Here is a 23136-nt window from a genome sequence, read left to right on the forward strand (position 1 = left end):
AATGGTTCCCTGATCCCATAATACCAAATGTGAAATCAGATTCCAACTATCACCTTATACATAAGATGACTTCTGTTTTCTCTCCCATTTCAGCTATAGTTGAAACAACTCTGAAAGCTAAAATGGGAAGATTTATATATTAAAAACAAAATTATTACATTTAAAGTGAGAAAACCCAACTTTTTATCTAAGTATGTTTAATTTTCAGTGGATTCGGCTCCCCTCCCCACCAAGCCAACACCAAAGGCGCAGTTTTCACTGGCACAGGAGTGGTTCAGGCGGGAGATAGGTCCTGGGCCTGGGATGCTTCATCCGAGCCCAGCGTGTGCCTGCACAGTGTAGTTCTTCCCAACCTGCTAACATGTGAGACCCCCCCATTCCAAAGCCTGGGTTTGAGGGGCCCTCCCATCAGGATTTTGAAAATATTTTCCTACAAAAATATTCCAATAGATAAAAACAAAAATAGTACAATGAACCCTTATTATTTCTCTGATCCACATTTATTAACGTTCTGATATTTGCTTCATCCATTTTTTTTTTCGCTTAAATATCAGCGTAAATCCCAGACATTGCACATCGCTAAAATTGAAGGCATTTCTTTATAACCATTATTGTACCTAACAAAATTAACCATCATTCCTTCAGAACGTCTCGTATTAGGTCCGTATTCAGGTTCCCCCCATGTCCCAGAGTCTCTTTTTTCCAAGGTTTGTGCAAATCAGGATTCAAAGAGTGTCCAAGTCAGTATGTCCCTTAAACCTTCTATCTGGATAATCCAGACAGTAGGCCCCTGTCCTCATTTTTTTTTTCTTTTTTATGCCTTTGACTGGTTGATGAGAATGGTAGTTTTGAAAAGCTTTTTGTCTTCTGACTGATGTACAATCAGAGTTGGCAAGAACTTGTGCATAAAGCAAGCTCTAAATTAATGGGTCTCAAACTTGGCATAAACTGGGGACTTTTAAATAACGTTGATCCCTGGGTCCACCCCCCAGAAATGATTTAATTGGTCTGGGGAATGGCTTAGGCATTGAGATTTTTTGAAGCTTCCCTGGTGACTCTAATGTGCGTTATTTGAGAACCACTGCTCTAATTTTACATTTTTGATGGAGCAGCTTGCTCCTGAAATGAAAACTCTTCAACATTCACGTTTTTACTGTTTGTTTTAAAAAAGCAAAGAATTGGCTTGTTCTGTTTGTTTACAGCCCAGAAATATTTTTCTTCATGGCCCTGATCATCAGGTAAAAATAGGAGACTTTGGTCTGGCCTGCACCGACTTCATACAGAACACAGACTGGACCAATGGAAATGGGAAGAGTAAGTTTCTTTCTTTCTTTTTTTTTTTAATAAAAAAAAAAAGTAAGGGTCGCAAGGGTACTTCATTGGTAGAATTCTCATCTGCCATGAGGGAGACCCAGGTTCGATTCCTGGCCTGTGTACTCCCCTTTCCTTCCCCCCCAAAAAATCAACAAATGGTGCTACAATAATGGGATGGTCACAGGGAAAGGAAATGCGACCCCACCATACAGTATAAAAAAAAAAAAAAAGGGAGTATAACAAAGAAGATAAGATTTAACAAATGAGTATGACTGCTGAATCATTATGTTGATATTTCTTTTGACCTTCAGTGCCTTAGAGAAGCTGGAAGAAAAAACGAAAAATCGTGGAACTGTAACCCATACCAAATTAAAAAGCTGTTCTATAACTACTTGTAAAAATGTACTTGGAAATTTATTGCTTTTTTGTTCGTATGTTATATTTCATATGCAAAAAAAAAGTTAAACAACTGAAGTTTCTAAGATCAATAAAATTGATAAACTGCTTAACAGAAAAACATTATTGCTTAAAGAGAATCATAAAGATTAAGCAAAGGTCAGATAAAGACAAAAAGCATCCTTTGTTTCCTTAGGAATGACAGTGCCCTGCTCATAGTAAGTGTTCTCCAATGTTGACAGTGTTAACAATGCAATGTTTTGTATTTGGCTTTTCAATTGATAGGAATACCAACGCACACTTCCCGAGTGGGTACTTGTTTGTACGCTTCACCTGAACAGTTAGAAGGATCTGAGTATGATGCCAAGGTAATATTCGCTGCATTTTACCCTTTTACTGGACTTATTCTATAGTTGTAAATAATAAAAAGTATAATAAATGCAGAAGTTCCATAGTAGAGGTGTTTCTGGAGATAACTGTGTACTATAGGTTACCCATTGCATTAAACTGACCCAATAGGACATGTTTTCAGCTAAACATGTCTGCTTAGCATTTTAGGCTCCTTTTCTATTTCTAAATCTTGTGTGTGTGTGTGTGGGGGGGGTGTTACAAATTATTTCTGAAATATACTTTCCTTTTAAGATGTCATCTTTGACCATAGGAAACTAGAATTCAGGGAAGCCTGTTTTCAGCCATTCATTCATTCTTCTGTTTTCAAGCTTAGATAAATAAATGCTACAGGGAAGCTTGACATTTTAACTGATATGCTTTGACATAGTCAAGATACTGAAAAGTTTTGAGTTGAAAAACAAACACACAAATTATTGTTCCTTGCGAATGCTAAAGTAAATCATTTTCCGGATAATGTACTAGTAAATTTTCTTGCTTTGGCTGAATCATCCAGTTTTTTAGTGATTAGGAAAGAGCTGCCAGATAAAACCAAGGCTGCCCTAAAGAGCTATCTGGTAAATAATTTCCTAGACAGACTCTTTTGAGGAAAAGTAGCACATATATGCAAAAAGTTTGCTACAAAGAGTGCTTCTGGGGGTGAAGGGTAGTTCAGTGGTAGAATTCTCACCTGCCATGAGGGAGACCCAGGTTCGTTTCCTGGTCAATGTACTTACCAAGAAAACAAACAAAAACCAACAAAAATTCAACAAATGGTGCTGCAATAAAGGGATACTCACGTGGAAAAATAATGAAATGTGACCCCTGTTCTAGTTTGGTAGTTGCCGGAATGCAACACACCAGAAAAATTGGCTTTTAATAAAAGGGGATTTATTTAATTAGTTTTTCAGAGGAAGGGCGGCTGACTTTCAACTGAGGTTCTTTCTTACGTGGGAAGGCACAGGATGGTCTCTGCTGGCCTTCTCTCCAGGCCTCTGGCTCCAACAGCTTTCCCTGGGGTGGTTTCTTTCTGTATCTCCAAAGGCCTGGGCTGAGCTGCTTGGGCTGTGCTATGTTGAGCTCTCTCATTTAAGCACCAGCCAATTAAGTCAAACATCATTCATTGCAGTAGGCATGCCTCTTAGCCAACTGCAGATGTGATGAGCACAGATGAGGTTCACGTACCATTGGCTCATGGGCACAGCAACAGAACTAGGCACCTTCACCTGGCCCAGTTGACACCTGAACCTAACTACAACACACCCCCCATACAGCATACAGGAAAAAAAAAAAAAGAATGCGTCCTTCTAAGAGGCAGGGGTGAGACTTTCATAGGACCCAGTGATTGCATGCACTTACATTGCATTTTTGTCTGGGTGAGGCCTGGATTCTTTAGGAGTGGTAGAGTTGGGTGGAGGGGCATGCTCCCTGCCCTTCACCTGACAACTCTTTCTGCCCATGGATAGCTCTTTTTGGTATTAGAGAAAAGGGAGTTGTAAACAAATCTGCTGCTTTTCAGGGCGGCAGACCTGGCAGACGAGGACTTGCCTCTGCACCTGACCAGCCAGGCCAGCCCACCATGTGCCTGTAGTTGGAGATGAATGAAATCCTCATCCTTACAAATCCTCTCTTGCTTGGGAGGGTGCTACATTGAAATGGAAATGCTATTTTGACTGCTATCTTTCATTACTGAATTATCTTTCTCTTTTTCCAGTCAGATATGTATAGCTTGGGTGTAATTCTGCTAGAGCTCTTTCACCCATTTGGAACAGAAATGGAGCGAGCAGAAGTCTTAACAGGTTTAAGAACTGGTCAGATCCCTGAATCCCTCAGTAAAAGGTGTCCAGTGCAAGCCAAGTATATCCAGCACTTAACGAGAAAAAATTCATCTCAGAGGCCATCTGCTGTTCAGCTGCTGCAGAGTGAACTTTTCCAAAGTTCTGGAAATGTACGTAACATTTTTTAACGCTGGGAAAAATACAAAGCTTAGAATAGAATTTGTTTAAATTATGAATCCTATGTCATGAAGAAATCTTGAATTTAGAATAAGGGTTACAGAAACAAAATATTTAACCCACATTTCAGAGTTACCTAAAGATGTGTCAAGTACTAAGTTTAAGGACAATAGCCTGATTATGTTCAAGGCCAAGTAAACAAGTCAACAAGTCAACAAGTCAACTCACTTTCAACCATCTACTCTAAAAATTAAAATATAGGCCTCAGTTTCTAGTTTCACCTTGCCCAGTCAGGGAAAATTTTTATTTTTCCTTTCCAACTACAGTATGCAACGTTTTATAAATTGTTATTTATTGTTATCTACTAGAAAAATGGGACACATACCAAAGCATAAAAGACAGCAATAAGTTTAAGGGAGAGTTGAAGCAAAGGTCTTTAGGACCCTTAAAATTGTTAAAACAGCAAAAAAAAAAAATTGCCAGTTATAAATGTATGGAGAAATGGAAAACAAACATTGAAACTATTATTCAGTACACTTTAAAATATTAGAAATTCTGAGAATTAGTGTTATTTATTTGTAAAAAACTGATGAGTGGTTTGAACAGTGTTTCGCACACGTTCCATTGCTTAAACCTTGGCCAGTTGTCACATTCCCTTCTAAGTGTGGAGTAGCTTCCATCGTTTTATTCTTTGTACTGTGAATGTTAGGAAATACCACTGAGGTTCCTTTTTTTACCCACCTGGTTGTTGGTTTTGCAGATCGTTTTTTTTCCCCATTAAATCTGCAGATTTTATCGATATATAGTCGCTTATCATATATTCCATCTGAAGTATACAAATTATGTCTCACAGTATCCTCACTTAGTTGCGCCATCATCACACTCAATTTTAAATCATTTTCACTGCTCCAAAAAGAAAGTATCAGACACACAAAAAAGAAACACTCATATTCCTTACCTCCCTCCCCCATTATTGACTCCCTAGTGTTGGTGTGGTACATGTTACTGGTGATGAAAGAATATTAAGGTATTACTGTTAACCTATGGTCTGCAGCATGCAACAGATAATTTCCCCCCATATCCCCGTTTTTCACTGTTTGTCCAAGTGTTGTGGATTTGCAGTTCATGCAAGAACTTAATTGTATTTGTAGTGTTAATCGGTGACATATGACTCTAAACAACCATTTCAACCGAATTAGCCTACAATATGGCATTATAATCATGAATTACCATCACCTCTATCCATTTCCAAACATTTAAATTAAATTCTACCTCGTTAACAATTCTGCACATAGTAGGTAACCACTCCCCCTTCTCTATCTTCTATCTCTAGGTGCTCTGTTATCTATGTTTTAAGACTGAGTTTACATATTATAGTTAATACCTATTAGTGAAGTCATACAATATCTCTTCTTTTGTGTCTGACCTATTTCACTCAGCATTATGTCATCAGGTTTCATCCATGCTGTCGCATGCTTCAGGACCTCATTCTTATTGCTTACTGGTATTTTACTCTATGTATATACCACATTTTGTGTATCCATTCATCTGTTTATGTGACACTTGGACTGTTTCCATCTTTTGGTAATTGTAAATAATGCTGCTATGAATATCCTTATATCCTTGTGCAGATGTTTGTGCTTGAGAGTCCTTTTAATGTGAAGTTTTTTGCTGACATCACTGCTTCTAGGACGTCTCCATCTTTTTTGGCACAACTACTTTCTTCATTTATATACATGGATTGCCTTCAGAAGTCCCTCTGTCTGCATATCTGAGTCTCAGAAGGTAGCAGTGTCAGTATTCACACAGGTTACATTTGTATCGTATCTCACAGCATTATCACTTTTTTTTGCTGCACTTTGATTTTTGCTGGCTAATTCCCTCTTTCAGCTATCCACTTAAAAAAAAAGTCACATGGATTTTTATCATTGGGAGCAACAAAACAACACAGCTATACACACTGGCTGTGTGTGAGTGAACTCAGGGATCAATAACTGACTGACTTTGAGATAAGTTATTAGTCATTTGGTCATGAGGTACATCGGTTATTTATGCAGGCATTTGTGGACTGAAGAGCTTAATGCAACTGTCTTTAATGTCCCATGAACCAGTCTGTTGGATGATTGGTGTTATTTAAGTAAACCACAGTAAGTGAAATTCACACATATCAGAACCTTGCAAAGTAAAGACTGCGTATATATTTACAAGTAAGGGCAGTAGCTATTTTAATGGAGTTCAAAATGTTCTCTCTTTACAGGTTAATCTTACCCTCCAGATGAAGGTAACAGAGCAAGAAAAAGAAATTGAAGAACTAAAGAAGCAGCTCAGCCTCCTTTCTCAGGACAAAGGGGTTAAGGATGACATAAAAGGTGGGGGCATACCTGTCTAACTTTAATTAGGCTATTTAAATAATAGGTAGGTGGACCTAAAAAAAAGTCTTTGTCTTCAAGCTAAATAGTCAACTGGATCGTACCATTTCAAATTTTATTAGAGTACAGATGGTATAATTCTTAATTATATTCAGTAAGCCTGTACAAGACATATAAAATTAAGTTGTGACATTACACCCACACTGCTTTATCCTGAGGTAGTTCTTTTATGACCTATTATCTTGAGCTCTTTTCTGCCTCCTATCCCACATCTATTGCTGGATTCCCTGCTGTGAAATTACTGTCCACCCAGTCACTGGAATGAAAAACGTCTTCCTCAATTCTTCCTTTTCCTTCAAATGCTAGGCCTGTTGGCCACCAGATCCTCCTTTAAGGTGTTCTCCTGCAGAAACCACAGTTAGTTCCCCTCTCTCAACCACTGTCCAAGTTCAGGCGTGCACTTGCCCAGCTGGACTGTAGCCAGACTTGACAACTGCATCTTCCTAGCACAGATGGCCTTTCACATTGCTGCCAAAGTGAATTACCAAGACATTTGACCCATTTCACTCCCTGGTCAGAAACTTCTGCTGACTCTGCCCTGCCTGAGATAACATTTCAAGCCCTTAGCATATTGTCCAAGAACCACATCACTTCTCTGTTCTTTCCACCCTCAACTTGGTATCATTCCTGGGGTGTCATTTCAGAGTTGTGTACCTCTTGCTCCTCAAATGGTTTATTCTCAAAACAGCACAATCATCTTTCCTGCCTCTGTCCCCAGCACTTTCTCTGTCATTATAGCCCTTGATTCCCTCACCAAGTCTCTACATTGCTCCATGGCAGCAAGGCTGAGAGATGTATTTTGTATCCCCAAAGTCCCTGTCACGTGGTTGGCAGCTGTCACAGTATATTGCACATGATTTTGCTGAATCTTAAATAAAATGAAAGCCGTAATTTACATGATGCTTTTATTGATACTTGACAACTGGCCTAAAGAAAAAGACTTGGATTTCAGTACAAATCCCTTAATCAATAGGCATAAAACAGCACCATTCTTAAAATCCAAATTCTTTAAAATCAGTTACTGATTAAGGAGCTTGAGGGCAGAGTTGAAAGGGGCGAGGTTTCCACAGGACTCCACCCACTTCTGCACATTGGCTGGCACCATTGCACTGGGGGCCCCGATCTGCTGGAGCACAGACCACAGCATGACATCTGCTACCGAGAGTTCACTGCCAACGAGCCAGGGACCTTGCGCGAGAGCAGCATTCATGGAGCGGAAAACTGCAGCTTTTTCTTTGCTGCTTCCCTCTTTCAGTTGAAAAACAGCGATATCCACCCAGCTATCTATGAGAGTTAGATTTACAGCATCATGCTTCTGGCCAAATAAAGAGAACAAGAAACGCGCAATGTTTCCTTCTCCTTCAATGGGACACATCGTTTGGACACTGAACTTCATTTGAGTCTTTGGCACTGAAAGGAAAAACAAGCACCATATCATGTCAAGCACATGTAGTACTTTTACAATGTGGGGAGGGGAATTCACCAATGATTATGAACTGATGACAAGGGAAAGTATTTTCAAGAAGAAAATCATGTTATTAGTTTGTCTCAAAAGATTTAATATACAAGAGGGTTTAAATGCCAACTGTACGTTGAAAAAGTAGGATTTTAGGTACTTGATTATGGCAATTTTTTAAGGTGGAAAGGTCCTCATACCATCAACTGTGTCTACGGACTTGGAGGACGAGGATAAGAAACCAGGAATCCATCTCTTGAGCCAGGCACATCTGTCCTCATAATCACCCTACTTATGTGCATTTCATTATAAACTATGTAAGTTTAACCCAGTCTGCTTTACTTACCATTCTTCCAAATTAAAGTGAACCCCAACTGGTACTCATGGCGGGGCTGTTTTTCAGTCTGTTCTCCAAAGCACTTGAGAAGTTTTTCTGGGACACTCTTGACTGATGAGTGTGTGTGAATGGCAGAGAGGACCCTGTAGTGGTCACAGAGCAGCCTGTGCAGCACTAGCAGGGACAGCGGAGGCTCGGCTGGATTTGCATTGATCACGATGTCCTTCAGTGCCCCGTAATCCTGGGGTGGGGGGAGGGGGAGCAGTAAAGGAATGGAGCAAATAATATTAACAGCAATTTGAGTGTCTATTACTGTACCAGCTGTTATTCTAAGACCAGCATTGCTTAATTCAATTCTCCAGTTCCACTGTTATTATCCACATTTTACATTTGAAGAAACTCAGTGAGTCCCTAGGGAGGTTAAATTACGTGTCTAGTCAGTTCAGTAAGAAGTAGAACTGGGATGTGCGCTCCACCCTTAACCCCTATGGTGCTACCTCCCAATAAGTAAGACACTGACTTTATTGTCAAATCAGTAAAACGTATTAGGAATGAAAACTCATAATTTTGTCCCATTTACATTTGAGGTAAAATTAAAAAAAAAAATGCAATTATTCCATTTACCAAATCTTTCCAACACTTAAGATATAGTTTCTGTGTCAATCTGTGTTCACCAATGTTTGTGATAATGAAAAAAGGCCTTGGTGCAAAATATCACGGGTGGTGAGGGGTGGAGAGATCCTTAACTGAAGTGCCAAAACATGAGCCTATTTAGATGCAGACTTACTTATTTATATACTTCCCCTCTTTATAATGAATGCAATTCATATAATACAATCAAGCTCAAATTCCCAGACTTTCTGCACAAAGCCTTGCCACTCCCAACTGTGGCAGTGAGTCACGTTATTTTGCAGTTTGCTGAACACTTCATGTTACCTGACACTGTGCCTTCTGAGACACCAAAATTGCCCTAAACTCCCACTTGCTCTGGGAGACTTTCCTCCCACACTGAGACACTCACTACCCCAGCTGTATGTGTGGACTGAGTTGTCCATCTCTTCCGTTACAGTGTGGCTCCTTGGGGGCCAGGTCAGGTCTCGTTTGATGGGGTATATGCAAACATACTGGTTGAATGAGCGAACAAAGGGAGAAATAAATGAATGCAGAAACAAAGAGGTTACCAAAAATTGAGCCCCTAATGAAGTACTACAATACCAGCTTTCATATTTTAAGTCTTTAAGTAGTACCATTTCTACCACTGATTCTAGAGAAGGGTATTGTAAAGATTCTTGGGTCAAATTCTTTTGAGATCTGCACCCTGAGATAAATAGCATTTTGTAATAAGACATTTTTTCTTTGCCTATCATATTGTCACCATAATTAGTTAAAGCCTGTAGCCTTGATAAAACCAGGCTGATGCAACTTAAGTTTAATATAGCAAACTGATTTTATGCAAAATACATTTGAGATGGGAGCCTGTCTGGCTTTTAGCAATATATTTTAAAAAGACTGGCGGGGACTCAATAACCACAACAATCCTGAAAAAGAATTAAGAAGGAGGACTCATATGTCCAGATTTTAAAACTACAAAGGAATCAAGACAACATGGTGGTACTGGCACAAGGACAGATGCAAAAATCAATGAAGACTTTGGGGAGATGGTGGAGTAGGGAGCTCCAGGACTCAGCCCTTCCACCATAACAACTAACAGGTAGGAACTGTCTGAAACAACTACTCTGAAACTCCAGAAGCCAGAATAACACTGTATAACATCCATGGAAAAGTGGAAGAGGATAGTAAAATTACGGCAAAGAACAGTAAATTACTCTTTCCATGTGGGGGCTACCGGTGACCATTCCCCCACTCTTGTGGCAGGCTGCTGTGAAGTCAATTATGAAAATGTGCTATCATCAACTGTAACAAACACTCCACACCAGTGCAAGGGTTTGGCAGTGGGGTGGTATATGGGAATCATGTATTTTATGCGTGATTGTTCTGTAAACCCACAACTTTGTTAATAAAAAATATATATATACGGAATATGAAGATTCCAGAAATAAATCTATACATTTACAGTCAACTGATTATTGACAAGAGTGCTAGACCATTCAATGGGTATAGAATAGAGAGAACAGTCTTTTTTGGGGGGTGGAGGGTGGGGAGGTACAAGGTCGGGGAATGAATTCGCATGGCAGGCAAGGAGAACAGCCTTTTTAACAAATGATGCTGGGACAAGTGGAAAACCACATGCAAAAGAATGAAGTTGGATCCTTCCCTTGTACCACATACAAATTTAACTCAAAATGGATCAAAGGTTTACATGTAAGAACAAAACCTAAAACTCTCACAGGAATACATGATAAATCTTCATTACCTTTGATTTGGCAAAGGATTCTGAGATATGACACAAAAATCTAAGCAAGAAAAGATACATAAACTGGACTTAATAAAAATTTAAAACTTTTGTTCTTCAAAGGAGACCATCAAAGAAAGTGGAAATACAACCTACAGAATGGGAGAAAATATTTGCAAATTATAGATTTGATAAGGGACTTTAATGTAGAATTTATAAAGAACCCTTACAAATCAATAATAAAGGGATAATAACCCAGTTATAAATATTTCACCACAGAAGATATATAAATGGTCAATAAATATAGAGAAAGAGCTTGACATAAGTATTCATCAGTGGAATGCAAATCAAAACCACAATTCGGTTGAACATAATGTTTCAGTAATGGATGGTGCTAATGGTAGCACAACGATGTGAACAATTAACAGCACTTTAAAAGGGGGAAATTTTAAGTTGTATATATGTGGCTTATCATAAAAGTTAAAAAAAATACAACTGTACAACACAAACAGTGAGGCCTATTGTAAACCATCAACTATAGTTAATAGTACAATTATAAAAATGTTCTTTTGGGCAGTGCAATGGTGGTTCAGTGGCAGAATTCTTGCCTGCCATGCTCGAGACCCGGGTTCAATTCCTGGAGCCTGCCCATGCAAAAAGAAAAGTTCTTTCATGATTTGAAACAAATGTACTACACTAACACAAGGTTTTAATAATAGGGTGGTATATGGTAACTCTGTATTTTATGCATGATTTTTCTGTAAACCTACAACTTCTGGAATAAGAACAACAACAATTAAAAAAACAAACACAAAAAGATACTGTTTCACACCCACTAGGATGGCTACAATCAAAAAGTCAGATTACAAGTGTTAGTGAGGATGTGGAGAAAGTGGGACTCTCATACCTTGCTAGTGGTCCAGGTGCTTTGGAGAAGTCTGACATTTCTTAAAATGATTAAATACAAAGTTGTCATATGACCCAGGATTTCTACTCTTACATATATACTCAAGACAAATGAGTATGTTCATAAAGAAACTTGTATGTAATTTTTTTATAGCAGCATTATTCATAATAGCTAGAAGGCAGAAGCACTCCAAATCCATTTTGATAAAATGTAGTATATGTCCATGCAATGGAATACTGGGCCATAAAAGGAATGTTTTGATACATCCTACAAACTGGATGAATCCTGAAATCATTACACTAAGTGAAAGAAGCCAGTCACAAAAGGTCACATACTAAATGATTCCACTCATATCAAAGTTGAGAACAGGGAAAATTATAGATAGAAAGTAGATTTGGGGTTGCTTAGGGCTGGGGGTGGAGAAAACAGGATAGCTAAAGTATAAGGAGTTTCTTCTGAAGTGATGAACATATTCTAAAGTTGACTATGATGATGGCTATACATGTTTGTGACTATTAAAACAATGATTTGTACTCTTTAAATGGGAGAATGGTACTCTATATTATCTTAATAGAGCCGTTTATAAAAAAGAATTGGAGAGGAGCATCCATGATTAAGGAATTACACCTGTGCCAGAAGGGTGATGTGGAAAGGACACTGGAACTTGCGTTTGTGACCTTCCCAGACCTCACCTTCTGCATCTCTTCTTTTTGCCCCTTTGTGTCCTTTCACTATAATTCAACTCTTCAATTTCTGGCCTGTTGAAGCTTTGGAAAGGAAGAGAAACTATGCTGAACAACAAAATATTATAAAAATTTTGAGAAAGAGTAACAGACCAAGGAAACAATGATCACGCGTTAGATATAATTTCATAAGCTTAAGCATGTTTCCAGGACCCAGTGGAGATGGTGGTGGCATGGAACACTTCAGGGATGTCCCCCTACGGAGGTTCTGAACAACCAACAAGAACAGGCAAAAACATCCTTCTCAGAGCTCCAGAGAACAGTTAAAGGACTCCAGTTACAGGCAAGCAACCAAATAAAGAAAAAAGACTACTTAAAAATCGTAGGATCTAGAATGCTTGCCTGCCATGTGGGAGATGCAGGTTTGATTCTCAGCCTATGCACCCAAAAGAAAGAAAACTGTCATAGGACCTTGTAGTGCCCTGGCTGCCCCCCCTTCTCACCCTTTACCAGCCCAGAGCAGAGTAAGCCTTGTGCACAAACTGGGAACATGTATGTCTGCCCCATCTGCCTTGTGGTGGCCTAAGGGGCACGGCAGCCTGGGACTTTTTTTCTCCACACAAAAGGCAGAAATGCTCCTACAGAATGCTGTGGAATAGCAGTCAAGTCCAATCATGCTGGCTGGGGGAAAGGACTGCTGGTTGTCATACAATGCAGTACCCAAGATCTTGAGAAAACTGTTTCCTCGGGAAGAGGTGACATTTAGAACCTTGTAAATGGGGAATTCCCAGAGCCAGACATGCATATTCAGGCCAGTGCCTGTGCAGGAAGGAGCAAGGAGGCCAGTCTCTGCTTTTGCCAAGAACTAATCTCTAAACCCAGTGAATGGATAATCCCTGATGAGCACTCACAGAGCAAGGATGAAAAGAAGTGTTTTCTTTTTTCCTGCCTCTTTTTCTTTGTGAACTCTTGGCAGTCACAGAAAGCTCTGTCATAACTAGCTGGATACACATTTAAGGACAGAAGCCTTGGAATCTATATTCCAGTGATAACACACTAAACTATCAACATATCCAGGTTTCAAGAAAAGATTACAAAACATAGAAAGAAACAGGTAATTATGGCCCAGCCAAAGGAGAAGATTAAAGCACTAGAAACCATCAGTGAGCAGGGTCACACCTGGAATACACCAAAGATTTTAAAAAATGGTCCTAAATATGCTCAAGATAGAGACTATCAAGAGATGGAAATTATGAAAAGGAACCAATCCAGCTGAAGACCACAGTAATAGAAATTAAAAAGTTCCCTGAAGAGTTCAACAGTAGACTGGACCTGGCAGAAGAAAGAATAAAAATCTTGAAAATAAAACAAATGAAATCATCCAGCCTGAGGAGCAGAAAAAAGAAAGAATGAAGAAAAGTGAGCAGAGCCTGAGGAACCTGTGGGACACCATCAGGCATGCCAATGTATGCACTGTGGGAGTCCCAGAAGGAGGAGAAAGGAGCAGAGGGAACAGTAAAATAAATAATGGCTGACAAATTCCCCAATTTAACAAAAGCCATGAATATACATGTGCTGGTCTGAAAGGTTTCAGAGAGAACAGAGCAGAAGGACATAGCCACAAGAAGCAGACTCCACCAGCCAGTGACCTTTGGAGATGAAGAAGGAAAATGCCTCCTGGGGAGCTTCATGAAACAGGAAGCCAGGAGAAGAAGCTAGCAGATGATGCTGTGTTCGTCATGTACCCTTCCAGATGAGAGAGGAACCCTGACCATGTTCACCACGTGCCTTTCCAGATGAGAGAGAAACTCTGTGTTTGCCATGTGCCCTTTCACTTGAGAGAGAAACCCTGAATTTCATCAGTGGTCTTGAACAAAGTTATCTTTCCTTGGATGCCTTTGACTGGACATTTTTATACATTTGTTTTAACTGGGACATTTTCTCAGCCTTAAAACTGTAAACTAGCAACTCATTAAATTCCCCTTTTTAAAAGCCATTCCATTTCTGGTATATTGCATTCCGGCAGCTAGCAAACTAGAACAATACATATCTAAGATGTTCAATGAACTCCAAACGGGATAAAACCAAACAGACTTATATCGTAGTACATTATAATCAAACTGTCAAATGCCAAAGATAAAGAGTATAAGAGAGAAACAATGTATCCCATTCAAGGGATCCTCGATAAGGTTATGTGCTGACTTCTCATCAGAAATCATGGAGGCAAGAAGGTATCCCTAAAGTAAAAAGCTGCCAACCCAGAATGAGAGTGATGTTGTCATCATTAGATCAGCCCTATAAGAGATGTTAAAGAGAGTTCTGCAACAGTGAATAAAAAAGTATTTGCAAAGTCTCCTTGGGGGAATGGTGAGAAAGGGGGAAAATTCAACGTCCCTGTTTGGAGAGGGCCTGATATTCTTGCAAGCAGTAAGGGCAAACAAATCAACAGCCCGAGCCCGCAATCTGGGAATCTGTTCATATGAAATTTATCCCCGCAAAGGATAGGCTAAGCCTACTTTAAATTAGGCCTAGGAGTCACCCCAGAAAACCTGTTTTATTGCTCAGATGTAGCCCATCTCTCAGCTAACATGGCAAGCAAACTCACTGCCCTACCCCTCTCTACATGGGACATGACTCCCATGGGTATAAACCTCCCTGGCAATGTGGGACCAGAAATCCTAGAATGAGCTGGGACTCAGTATCAAGGGACTGAGAAAACCTCGTCCAAAAAGGGGAGAGAGGTGAGACAATATGAAGTGTCAGTGGCTGAGAGATTTCAAACAGAGTTGAGAGGTTATCCTGGAGGTTATTCTTATGTATTATATAGATATCCCCTTTTTAGTTTAAGGTGTGTTGGAGAGGCTAGAGGGAAGTGCCTGAAACTGTAGAACTGTGTTCCAGTAGCCATGTTTCTTGAAGATGATTGTATAATGATATACCTTTCGCAATGTGACTGTGGGATAGTGAAAAGCTTGTTCTGATACTCGTTTTATCTATGGTATGGACAGATGAGTAAAATATGTGGATTAAAAATAAATGGGGGGGGATGGGCCACGGTGGCTCAGCAGGTAAGAATGCTTGCCTGCCATGCCTGAGGACCCGGGTTCGATTCCCGGTGCCTGCCCATGTAAAAAAAAAAAATAATAAATAAATAAATAAATAAATAGGGGGAACAAATGTTAAAATAAATTGGGTAGAGGGAAATACTGGTGGTCAGTGAGAGGGAGGGGTGTGGGCTATGGTATATATGAGTTACTCCTTTTTTCTTTTTGTTTCTTTTTCTGGAGTGATGCAAATGTTCTAAGAAATGTTCATGGTAATGAATATACAACTATGTGATGATATTGTGAGCCACTGATTGCACAGCAAGTATGGAATGTTATCATGTTAAGAATGTTCGTGTTTGTATATTGTTTGGTTTTATCAATGAAAATAAAAAAAAAAGAGTTCTGCAGGTTGAAAGGAAAAGATAGTAGCTTGAAACTGAATGAAGAAATGAAGATCTCTAGTGAAGGTAACGACATAGGTAAATATAAATGCCAGCACTATTGTATTTGTGGTTTGTAACTCCACTTTTTACTCCTTACAAGATAACATATTGAAAAATATGGAACAGAAGTTAGAATACAGTTAGGATCAAGGGACTGGCAAGATGGGGAGTTAATGCACAGTGGGTGCAGGGTTTCTATCTGGAGAGACGGGAAATTTTTGACATGGAAGGTGGTAAGGGTACTTCGAACAGCATGCCTGGGAAAGTGTATGCTGTATATATGTTCCCACAATTGAAAGAGAAGAAAAAGAAAGCAAGTAAAGTGACAATAACAGTTAAATGCAATATGTGATCCTGGATGGGCTCTAGCAAGGGAGGAGAAAATGCTGAAAAGGGCATTATTAGGACTTACGACTAGAGGGAATTTAGACTCTAAGTTTTAAATCAATGTTAAATTTCCTGAAATAACTGCATTTAAGATGGTTACCTAAGTGAATATCCTTGTTCTTAGTAAATGTACATGGCAGTATTAAGTGTTCAGGGAACATGATGTATACAACCTATACTCAAGTGTTCATAAAATGGATTTATAGACTAATAAATAGAGGAATGGATAAGAAGATAATAGGGCAAATGTGGCAAAATGTTAAAATTGGTAGATCTGGATATCTGGAGGGACAGGGGTATACCAAGGTTCTCTGAATGGAGTTTGTATTATTTTTGAAAATATTTCAAAATAAAAAGTTTTTTTAAAAATGGGTGGGGGGAGGGAGGGCAATGGTGGCTTAGCAGGCAGAGTTCTTGCTTGCTGTGCCGGAGACCTGGATTTGATTCCCGGTGCCTGCCCATGCAGGAAAAAAAAAAAAAAAAGGGTGGGTGGGTGGGGGAAAGTGTTGGTAGGATTTGTGTGCTCGGGCAGCCAAATCTATGAAAATGAGGCTACTTTCAGAGTGAAGGTTGACTTTGTGGAAACTTCGAGAAGCACTGAGCAGACAAACTACATGTTTTCCCAGCACTTGGAGGCTGTGGGAACCCTTCTCTAGCATACATTGTACTGTGCCTGGAATGGTAGGAAGCTGTAATGTTTTATTCTCTTCTCTGCCTATGGCTCCGTTTTCTCTACGGGGTCTGAGGAAGTGAGGAGTCGGCTGTAGAGCTTGCTTTGGCCTCATTCAAACCCCATGAACTGGTTCTATGCAAAGGCACAATCATACAAGAGAAAGAAAACAAAAACAAAAGCAAAAAACAACCCTGCTCCTTGTCCCACCTTTGAAAACTAGAAAACCAAGGCTTTATCACACTAGCACAATTGTCTGGCATTAACAATAACCTCGTCACACTGACAGTTTTCAGCTTTCAAAATGAACTCACCGTTCCAAGCACTGCATTTAAGTCCAATGCACTGGTCATTAAGGCAGCGGGGTTAGCCTGGATTATGTTGGTTACATCCAAGTCTGCATCTGGTGTTTGGATCATCTTGGAGAGACCATCAACTGCAGCTTTCAATTCATACAAGCGTTTTAAGATATCATCCTGGCGGGACTCAAGGGCTTGAAGTGATGGGTCAGGCTCTTCCTAAAGGAACCAACACCAAAATGTTCATTTTCTCTCATTAGCAAAGAGGTCTGTTTAAATTTCATCACTTGTTTTGTACTTTGTTTCCTACATTTATCAAATCTCCCATCTTTAAAAAAAACATTAAAATTAAGTAGCAGTCACCTAATTTTTCCCATAGTCCAGTATGTACTGTGTATCAAACTACAAATACTTGAAAAGAGAAAACACTGTGACTGAAAGATACTTTGAAATGGTGACTCCTATTTCAGAAAATTTAGTTTAAGAACAGAGTTGTAGGAAATGAATATAAGTTGCTTTTCTTTATCCTTAATATCAAACTAATTAAATCCTTCACTTAAAGGAGCAGAAAAAGACTATGGGTAGGAAGCAGGCATTGAGAATAACTCAATAATTTATACTAATAGGAGGGAAAGGGGGCACAGAAAAGTAAAAACGTTTCCTGTGGCTTGTAAGTATCTCCATGGGGTCAGAGGATCAATTCTCCAAATCATCTTCCAGGCATTACTGGCACTCTCATATCTTAGAATCATCTAGAAACTTAGTCACTTATGGAACATGAAACTTCATAAATAAAGAACGCATTACATCTGTCAGTCACTGAATCTCTGCATCCTTTCTGCCTAGTATAGTGTCTGTACACAGAAAGTGACCAATAATATTTGCTGATGACTAAATCTCAAATCCCAATAAAGTCACATTTGCGTAACTTATTTCCAGATTTATGGATTTCATTAAAAAAATTTCTATTAATAAAACCAATCAACATACAATATAAACATTCTTTTTTTATCACGTAGTTGTATATTTATCATCATGATCATTTCTTAGAACACCAGCATCAATTCAGAAAAAGAAAGAAAAAGAACAGAAAAAAATTCATACATACCATACCACTTACCCCTCTCCCCCCACCAACCACAAGCATTTCAATATACTAAATTCATTTTAACATTTGTTCCCCCTATTACCCACATTCTTAATCCATATGTTTTACTCATCTGTCCGTAACGTAGATAACAGAAGCATCAGACATAAAGGATTACCATTTTGAGTTGAGAATAAAAATTACATTAAGCATGAGGAAAATGCTCATAATTAGGCAGAATGAAGAAAATGGCAGTGATCTTGAGATCATTATAAACATGCATTCATGACACAATGAAGGTGTCAAGGAGTACTTGTTTACATCTGCATAATGGTTAAGTTTCATGTTCTTAGGAACATTTGTTTCTTCATTAGTCACTCAACACTTTTCTCTCACTCACAGCCAATTACTAGATGCTGCCAATTTTATGTCGTAAATATTCCTTTAATCCGCTGGTTTCTAAGCATGTCTCCACTGTCACAGTCCTAGTCCAAGCCTTGCACCCACTCTGGTCCACTCCTCCAATCCATCCCTTAAGAAGGCAGCCAGAGAGACTTTTAAAGACAAAATCAGATCCTGTCACCACCTCCTTGCTAATCTATTTGGACAAAAAGATGTGTGTTTTGGGCTGTTTATTTCTCCCATAATTCTCCCCCTTGCTGAGTACTCTAGCAACAGTATCCTGTCAGTTCCCAACCCAACCATGCTCAATCCTGCCAGAGGACTTCTCACATACCATTTCCTCTATCTGGAACTTGCCTTCCTCTTCTCTTCTCTGGTTAACTCCTATTCACCCTACAGCTTAAGGACCATGCTCTCACCTCTCCTAGCCAGCTGCTCATATTAAGAACAAACAGCATGTAAATGAGAGATGCTGGACTAATGGATGGAACAAAAAAGACTAAAGAATTCAATATGCCAATAAAGTATTTAGGTGCCGACTGGAGATAAGTCTGAATGCAAGGTATGTGATAGGCAGGGTTGCCACCTGTATTCCCCATTTCACAATGACAGTCTTCATGAATGTTACTTACCATTCTTGTAACACTCTGTATTTGTTTGGGCACATTCTTGCTTATTTTTACAAATGGCAGTAGGGTCCCTGCCCAATCAGGGGTAAAGAAGCACCCTCTGGATTCAGAATCCCAGTCAGCAAACCCTGAGGGATGTCTGAGATAAATAAGCACTGCGGAGGGAACTTGGGGCTTGACCTAGCCACTCCCGCAACCCAGTAAGGCCAAAATACTCAACATGTGCTTACTTTGGCAGTACCTTCTAACACTGGTCAGTTCTTGTTCGGACTAGACTGTGGCTTGCTGTACTCTGTTTACCCATTTGTTTTGTTCTGGATGTATTCAGAAGCAGTTGTTCATTTACCCTGGATATGTGACATGATCTGATTATTTGCCTATCTACATTATCACCTGCTGGAGAAGTTGCTACAGGAGTAATATTTTGTACCTTCTAAGTTACAAGTTCACAGATAAAAGCTCAACTAAAATTAGGTGGCAGACCAAAAAGAAAAAGACTTGGTCTCAAATGAGCTGTGGCATTCCCCATTCTGGATCCGTTTTGGTTCCATCATACTATTCAGCTGAAGGGGACACTGGACCATGTCTATTATAAACAGTTTTGTCTTAGCTCTGGGGAGGATAACAAAGCTCAGTTTCAAAAAAGCCTCATCACTGCCCCTCCAAAGAAGACTGAAAGCCATTACCACAAGGTGAAGGATAATACTGAGGGGGAAAAGAAACCAGGAAATTTATCTTCCATTCAGCCATCTTTATGGACAGGAAGTCTCTGGAAAACTAAAGTGTGTACGGTGGAGTCAATTAGAGTAAAAGACTTGAGTAGGTTACTTTACAAAAGAGGCAATCAAAAAGTCTAATAAACATGAAAATATGCTCAGCCTATCTACAAGTCAGAGAAATACAAAACTAAAACTACATTAGGATACCACAGCAGCTTTGGGGAGGATACATGCATCAAGAATTCTTATAAACTGGGCTGGCCCAATGGCTGCAGGGAAGGGGAGGCACGTAGAGGTCAAAAGATTTTTGATAAGGCTCCCAAGCTGTCCAACTGAGCTGGGACAGAACAGTCTCCTCAATAAATGCTATTGGAAGAACTGCAGACCCATAACCATTCTGGAAATCCAGAATGAAAGTGGATCCCTATCTCACACACTATTAAAAAATTAACTCAAAATGGATCAAAGACTTATAGATAAGACCCAGTATCATGAAACTTCTAGAAGAATAGGGCAACATCTTCAAGATCTAGTGACAGGTGGCAGTTTCTTAGACTTTATACCCAAAGCACAAGCAATGAAAGAAAAAATAGATAAATAAGAATTTCTCCAAATCAAATAGGCCAGTGCTTCAGAGGACTGTCAGAACGCTTGAAGGCAACCAACTCAATGGGAGGAAAAATATTTGGAAACCACATACCTGATAAGGGTTCGATATCCAATATACATATAAAGAAATCCTACAACTCAACAATAAGAAGACAAACAACCCAAGTAAAAAATAGGTAAAGGACAGGACTAGACATTTCTCCAAAGAGGAAATGATGGCTAAGAAGCACGTGAAAAGATGCACAACATCATGAACTATTAGGGAAATGCAAATCAAAACCACAGTGAGATACCATCTCACACCTACCAGAATGGCCGCTATTAAACAAACAGGTACCTGGAAGTGTTGCAGAGGATGTAGAGAAATTTGAACACTTATTCATCGTTGGTAGGAATGTAAAATGGTACAGCTGCTGTGGAGGATGGTTTAACGATTTCTCAGAAAGCTAAGTATAGAGTTGCCTTACAACCCAGAATCCCACCACTAGGGATAGAGCCAGAACATCTGAAAGCAGAACAGGAACAGATATTCGTACACCGATGTTCATTGTACCTTTATTCACAATTGACAAAAGATGGAAACAATCCAAGTGTCCATCATCAGATAAATAAATGGATAAGCAAAATGATGTCTATACATATGATGGAATATTATTCAGCAGCAAGAAAGAATGAAGTCTTGAAGCATGCGATGACATGGATGAACCTTGAGAACATTATGTTGAGTGAAATAAGTCAGATAAAAGGACAAATATTGTATAATATGAACTAATTATACTATGTAAACATATTATAAAATATAGAATATAGGTTACCATGATATAGAATGTGGCTGAAGAATGGGAAGTGCCTGTGTAACATGTACAGAATATTTAACAAGGGTGAACTTACACTTTTGGGAATGGACAGAGAGAACACATTATTGTGAGAATTAACAGTGCTGAATGGTGTGTGAGTGTGACGGAAAGGGGAAGTTTAGAGCCACGTATGTCACCAGAAGGGAAGTGGAGGTTAAAACATGGGGAAGTATAAAACAGTTGGTCTCATTGTTGATAATGTCCAAGATTAACTGTACAAACATGTAAAAAAAAGTTCTTTTGTGAAGAAGTGCAGATATACAACCCTATTATAAGGAGTTAATTTGAGGGATATGAGGAAAAAATGAACCTATTGCTAACTGTGGACTGTAGTTAGTAATATTTTAATACTCTTTCATCAACAGTAAGAAATGTACATGGACACTATGGGTCAATAATATGGGTCAATAGTAAGGAGTATGGGAGGATTAAGGTTTCTTTTTACTTTTATTTCCTTTCTGGAGTAATGAAAATGTTTTAAATTGGATCATTGTGCTGTAACCACATCCACTGATAATACTGTGAACTAATGATGGCATACTTTGGATGGTTTCTATGCTGTGTGAACATATCTGAATAAAACTGCATTAAAAGAAGCAAAATAATTCTTATACATTGATGGTGAGATCATAAACTGGTATAACCACTGTGGGAAACAATTCATGTAGTAAAGGTGAAAACAGATACACCTAGAGTCCCCTATGCTTGCATATATACCCCACCCGTACTAAAATATTCACTGGAGAATTATTCATTACAGCACAATGTAGGACACAGTCCAATGTCTATGAGCAGTAGAATAGATTAACAAGTGGTAGTATATACTCATGCAATGGAACACTACACAGGAAAAGAAATGAACATTTTAATTACATGCACCATTCTGAAAATCATAATGTCCAGAAAAATAAACCAGACACAACAGAACACATAGTGTATGATTCCAGTTATATGTTTCAAAATCAAGCCAACAGGGATGCAAATCTAGGTGGTAAAAGTAAACAGAGAAAAGCAAAGACGTAACTATTAGAAAAGGTAGGCGAGTTGTGACCTCTGAGAGACCCGAGGAGGTTAAAAGCGCAAATTTGGGTGGTGGTTACGCTAGGGTTCATTTTATAATTGCTCCAACTGAGCATTTATGTGCTCCTCACTTTTCTACGAGTAAAATCTCGTAATACAAAAATTTAAGTAGTCGTAAGCAAAACAGAACAAAAAGGAAAATAGAGTAAGCAAGTCGCTGGCTAGCCGGCTCCGGGGCGGATCCTACCTCCGCTACCTGGCGGGGGTGCCGGGGCGCAAGCGTGCAGGGCGGCGGGGGGAGGGGGGAACAGAGGGCTGGCGGGGCTGGCGGGGCTGGCGGGGCGGGGCCGCGGCGCACCCTCCTACCTGCACGTGGGCCGCGAGGCCAGAGCCGGGCCCAGGGCTGCCGCTCCTGCCGTGCACTTTAGGGAGCCGGTACATGCAGGTCGGAAGCTCTACACGGAGGGACGCGCCGCCTCCGTGATAGGGTTTTACCTGGTACATCGGCATTGCGGAACCCAAGGAGGGAAGGTGGAGAGCGAGGGAGACGGACGTGGAGAAACGGCCCAAAACCACGACAGACTATGGCCACCCAGTTCCCACCCTGCCGCGGGCGTAGGGAACGCTCAGTCTCTGCGTCCTAATTGGCCTGCGCCACCTCGCGTCACGGACGCAAGCTTCGTTCCAACCAATCAACGAGAAGGGGGATAGGGGAAGTGTTTTTTCCTCCCCGCCCGGAAGGGGCGGGCC

The 23136-nt window shown here is 39.7% G+C and overlaps 2 protein-coding genes across 6 annotated transcripts in view; one reads left to right on the forward strand and one right to left on the reverse strand.

The window, feature by feature from the left end:
• The window catches only part of EIF2AK1 (eukaryotic translation initiation factor 2 alpha kinase 1), a 43212-nt gene extending 32858 nt beyond the window's left edge, over positions 1-10354 (forward strand). For 3 of the 4 annotated variants that reach the window (XM_077140581.1, XM_077140582.1, XM_077140586.1), the window contains exons 12-15: positions 1203-1314; positions 1996-2078; positions 3812-4045; positions 6310-7376. In XM_077140581.1, the coding sequence (XP_076996696.1) occupies positions 1203-1314; positions 1996-2078; positions 3812-4045; positions 6310-6441 (561 nt within the window). In that variant the 3' untranslated portion in view covers positions 6442-7376. Of the gene's footprint in view, positions 1-1202; positions 1315-1995; positions 2079-3811; positions 4046-6309; positions 7377-7499 lie in introns of those variants that run through there. The other variant, XM_077140584.1, reaches the window with a different exon arrangement.
• AIMP2 (aminoacyl tRNA synthetase complex interacting multifunctional protein 2) lies at positions 7373-23010 on the reverse strand. 2 transcript variants are annotated; one of them, XM_077140590.1, is made up of 4 exons: positions 22882-23010; positions 17079-17282; positions 8284-8515; positions 7373-7891 (listed from the first exon to the last, which is right to left on the reverse strand). In XM_077140590.1, the coding sequence occupies exons 1-4, from the start codon at positions 22894-22896 to the stop codon at positions 7500-7502; spliced, it is 843 nt and encodes a 280-aa protein (XP_076996705.1). In that variant the 5' UTR covers positions 22897-23010; the 3' UTR covers positions 7373-7499. The 2 variants fall into 2 exon arrangements, with proteins under 2 accessions (XP_076996705.1, XP_076996704.1); XM_077140589.1 differs by having other exon boundaries at positions 22753-23010.
• Between the last annotated feature and the right edge of the window lie 126 nt (positions 23011-23136).

The sequence above is a fragment of the Tamandua tetradactyla genome, chromosome 23, assembly GCF_023851605.1.
Source record: "Tamandua tetradactyla isolate mTamTet1 chromosome 23, mTamTet1.pri, whole genome shotgun sequence".
Taxonomy (NCBI): Eukaryota; Metazoa; Chordata; class Mammalia; order Pilosa; family Myrmecophagidae; genus Tamandua; species Tamandua tetradactyla.

Coding starts and splice junctions, on each gene's coding strand:
- AIMP2 (XM_077140589.1), bottom strand. CDS start 22,896: ATGCCGATGTACCAGGTAAAACCCTATCACGGAGGCGGCGCGTCCCTC. Junction 17,283..22,752: donor GCCTCGCGGCCCACGTGCAG/GTAGGAGGGTGC, acceptor TGGTTCCTTTAG/GAAGAGCCTGACCCATCACT. Junction 8,516..17,078: donor TAAATGCAGTGCTTGGAACG/GTGAGTTCATTT, acceptor CCCCCACCCCAG/GATTACGGGGCACTGAAGGA.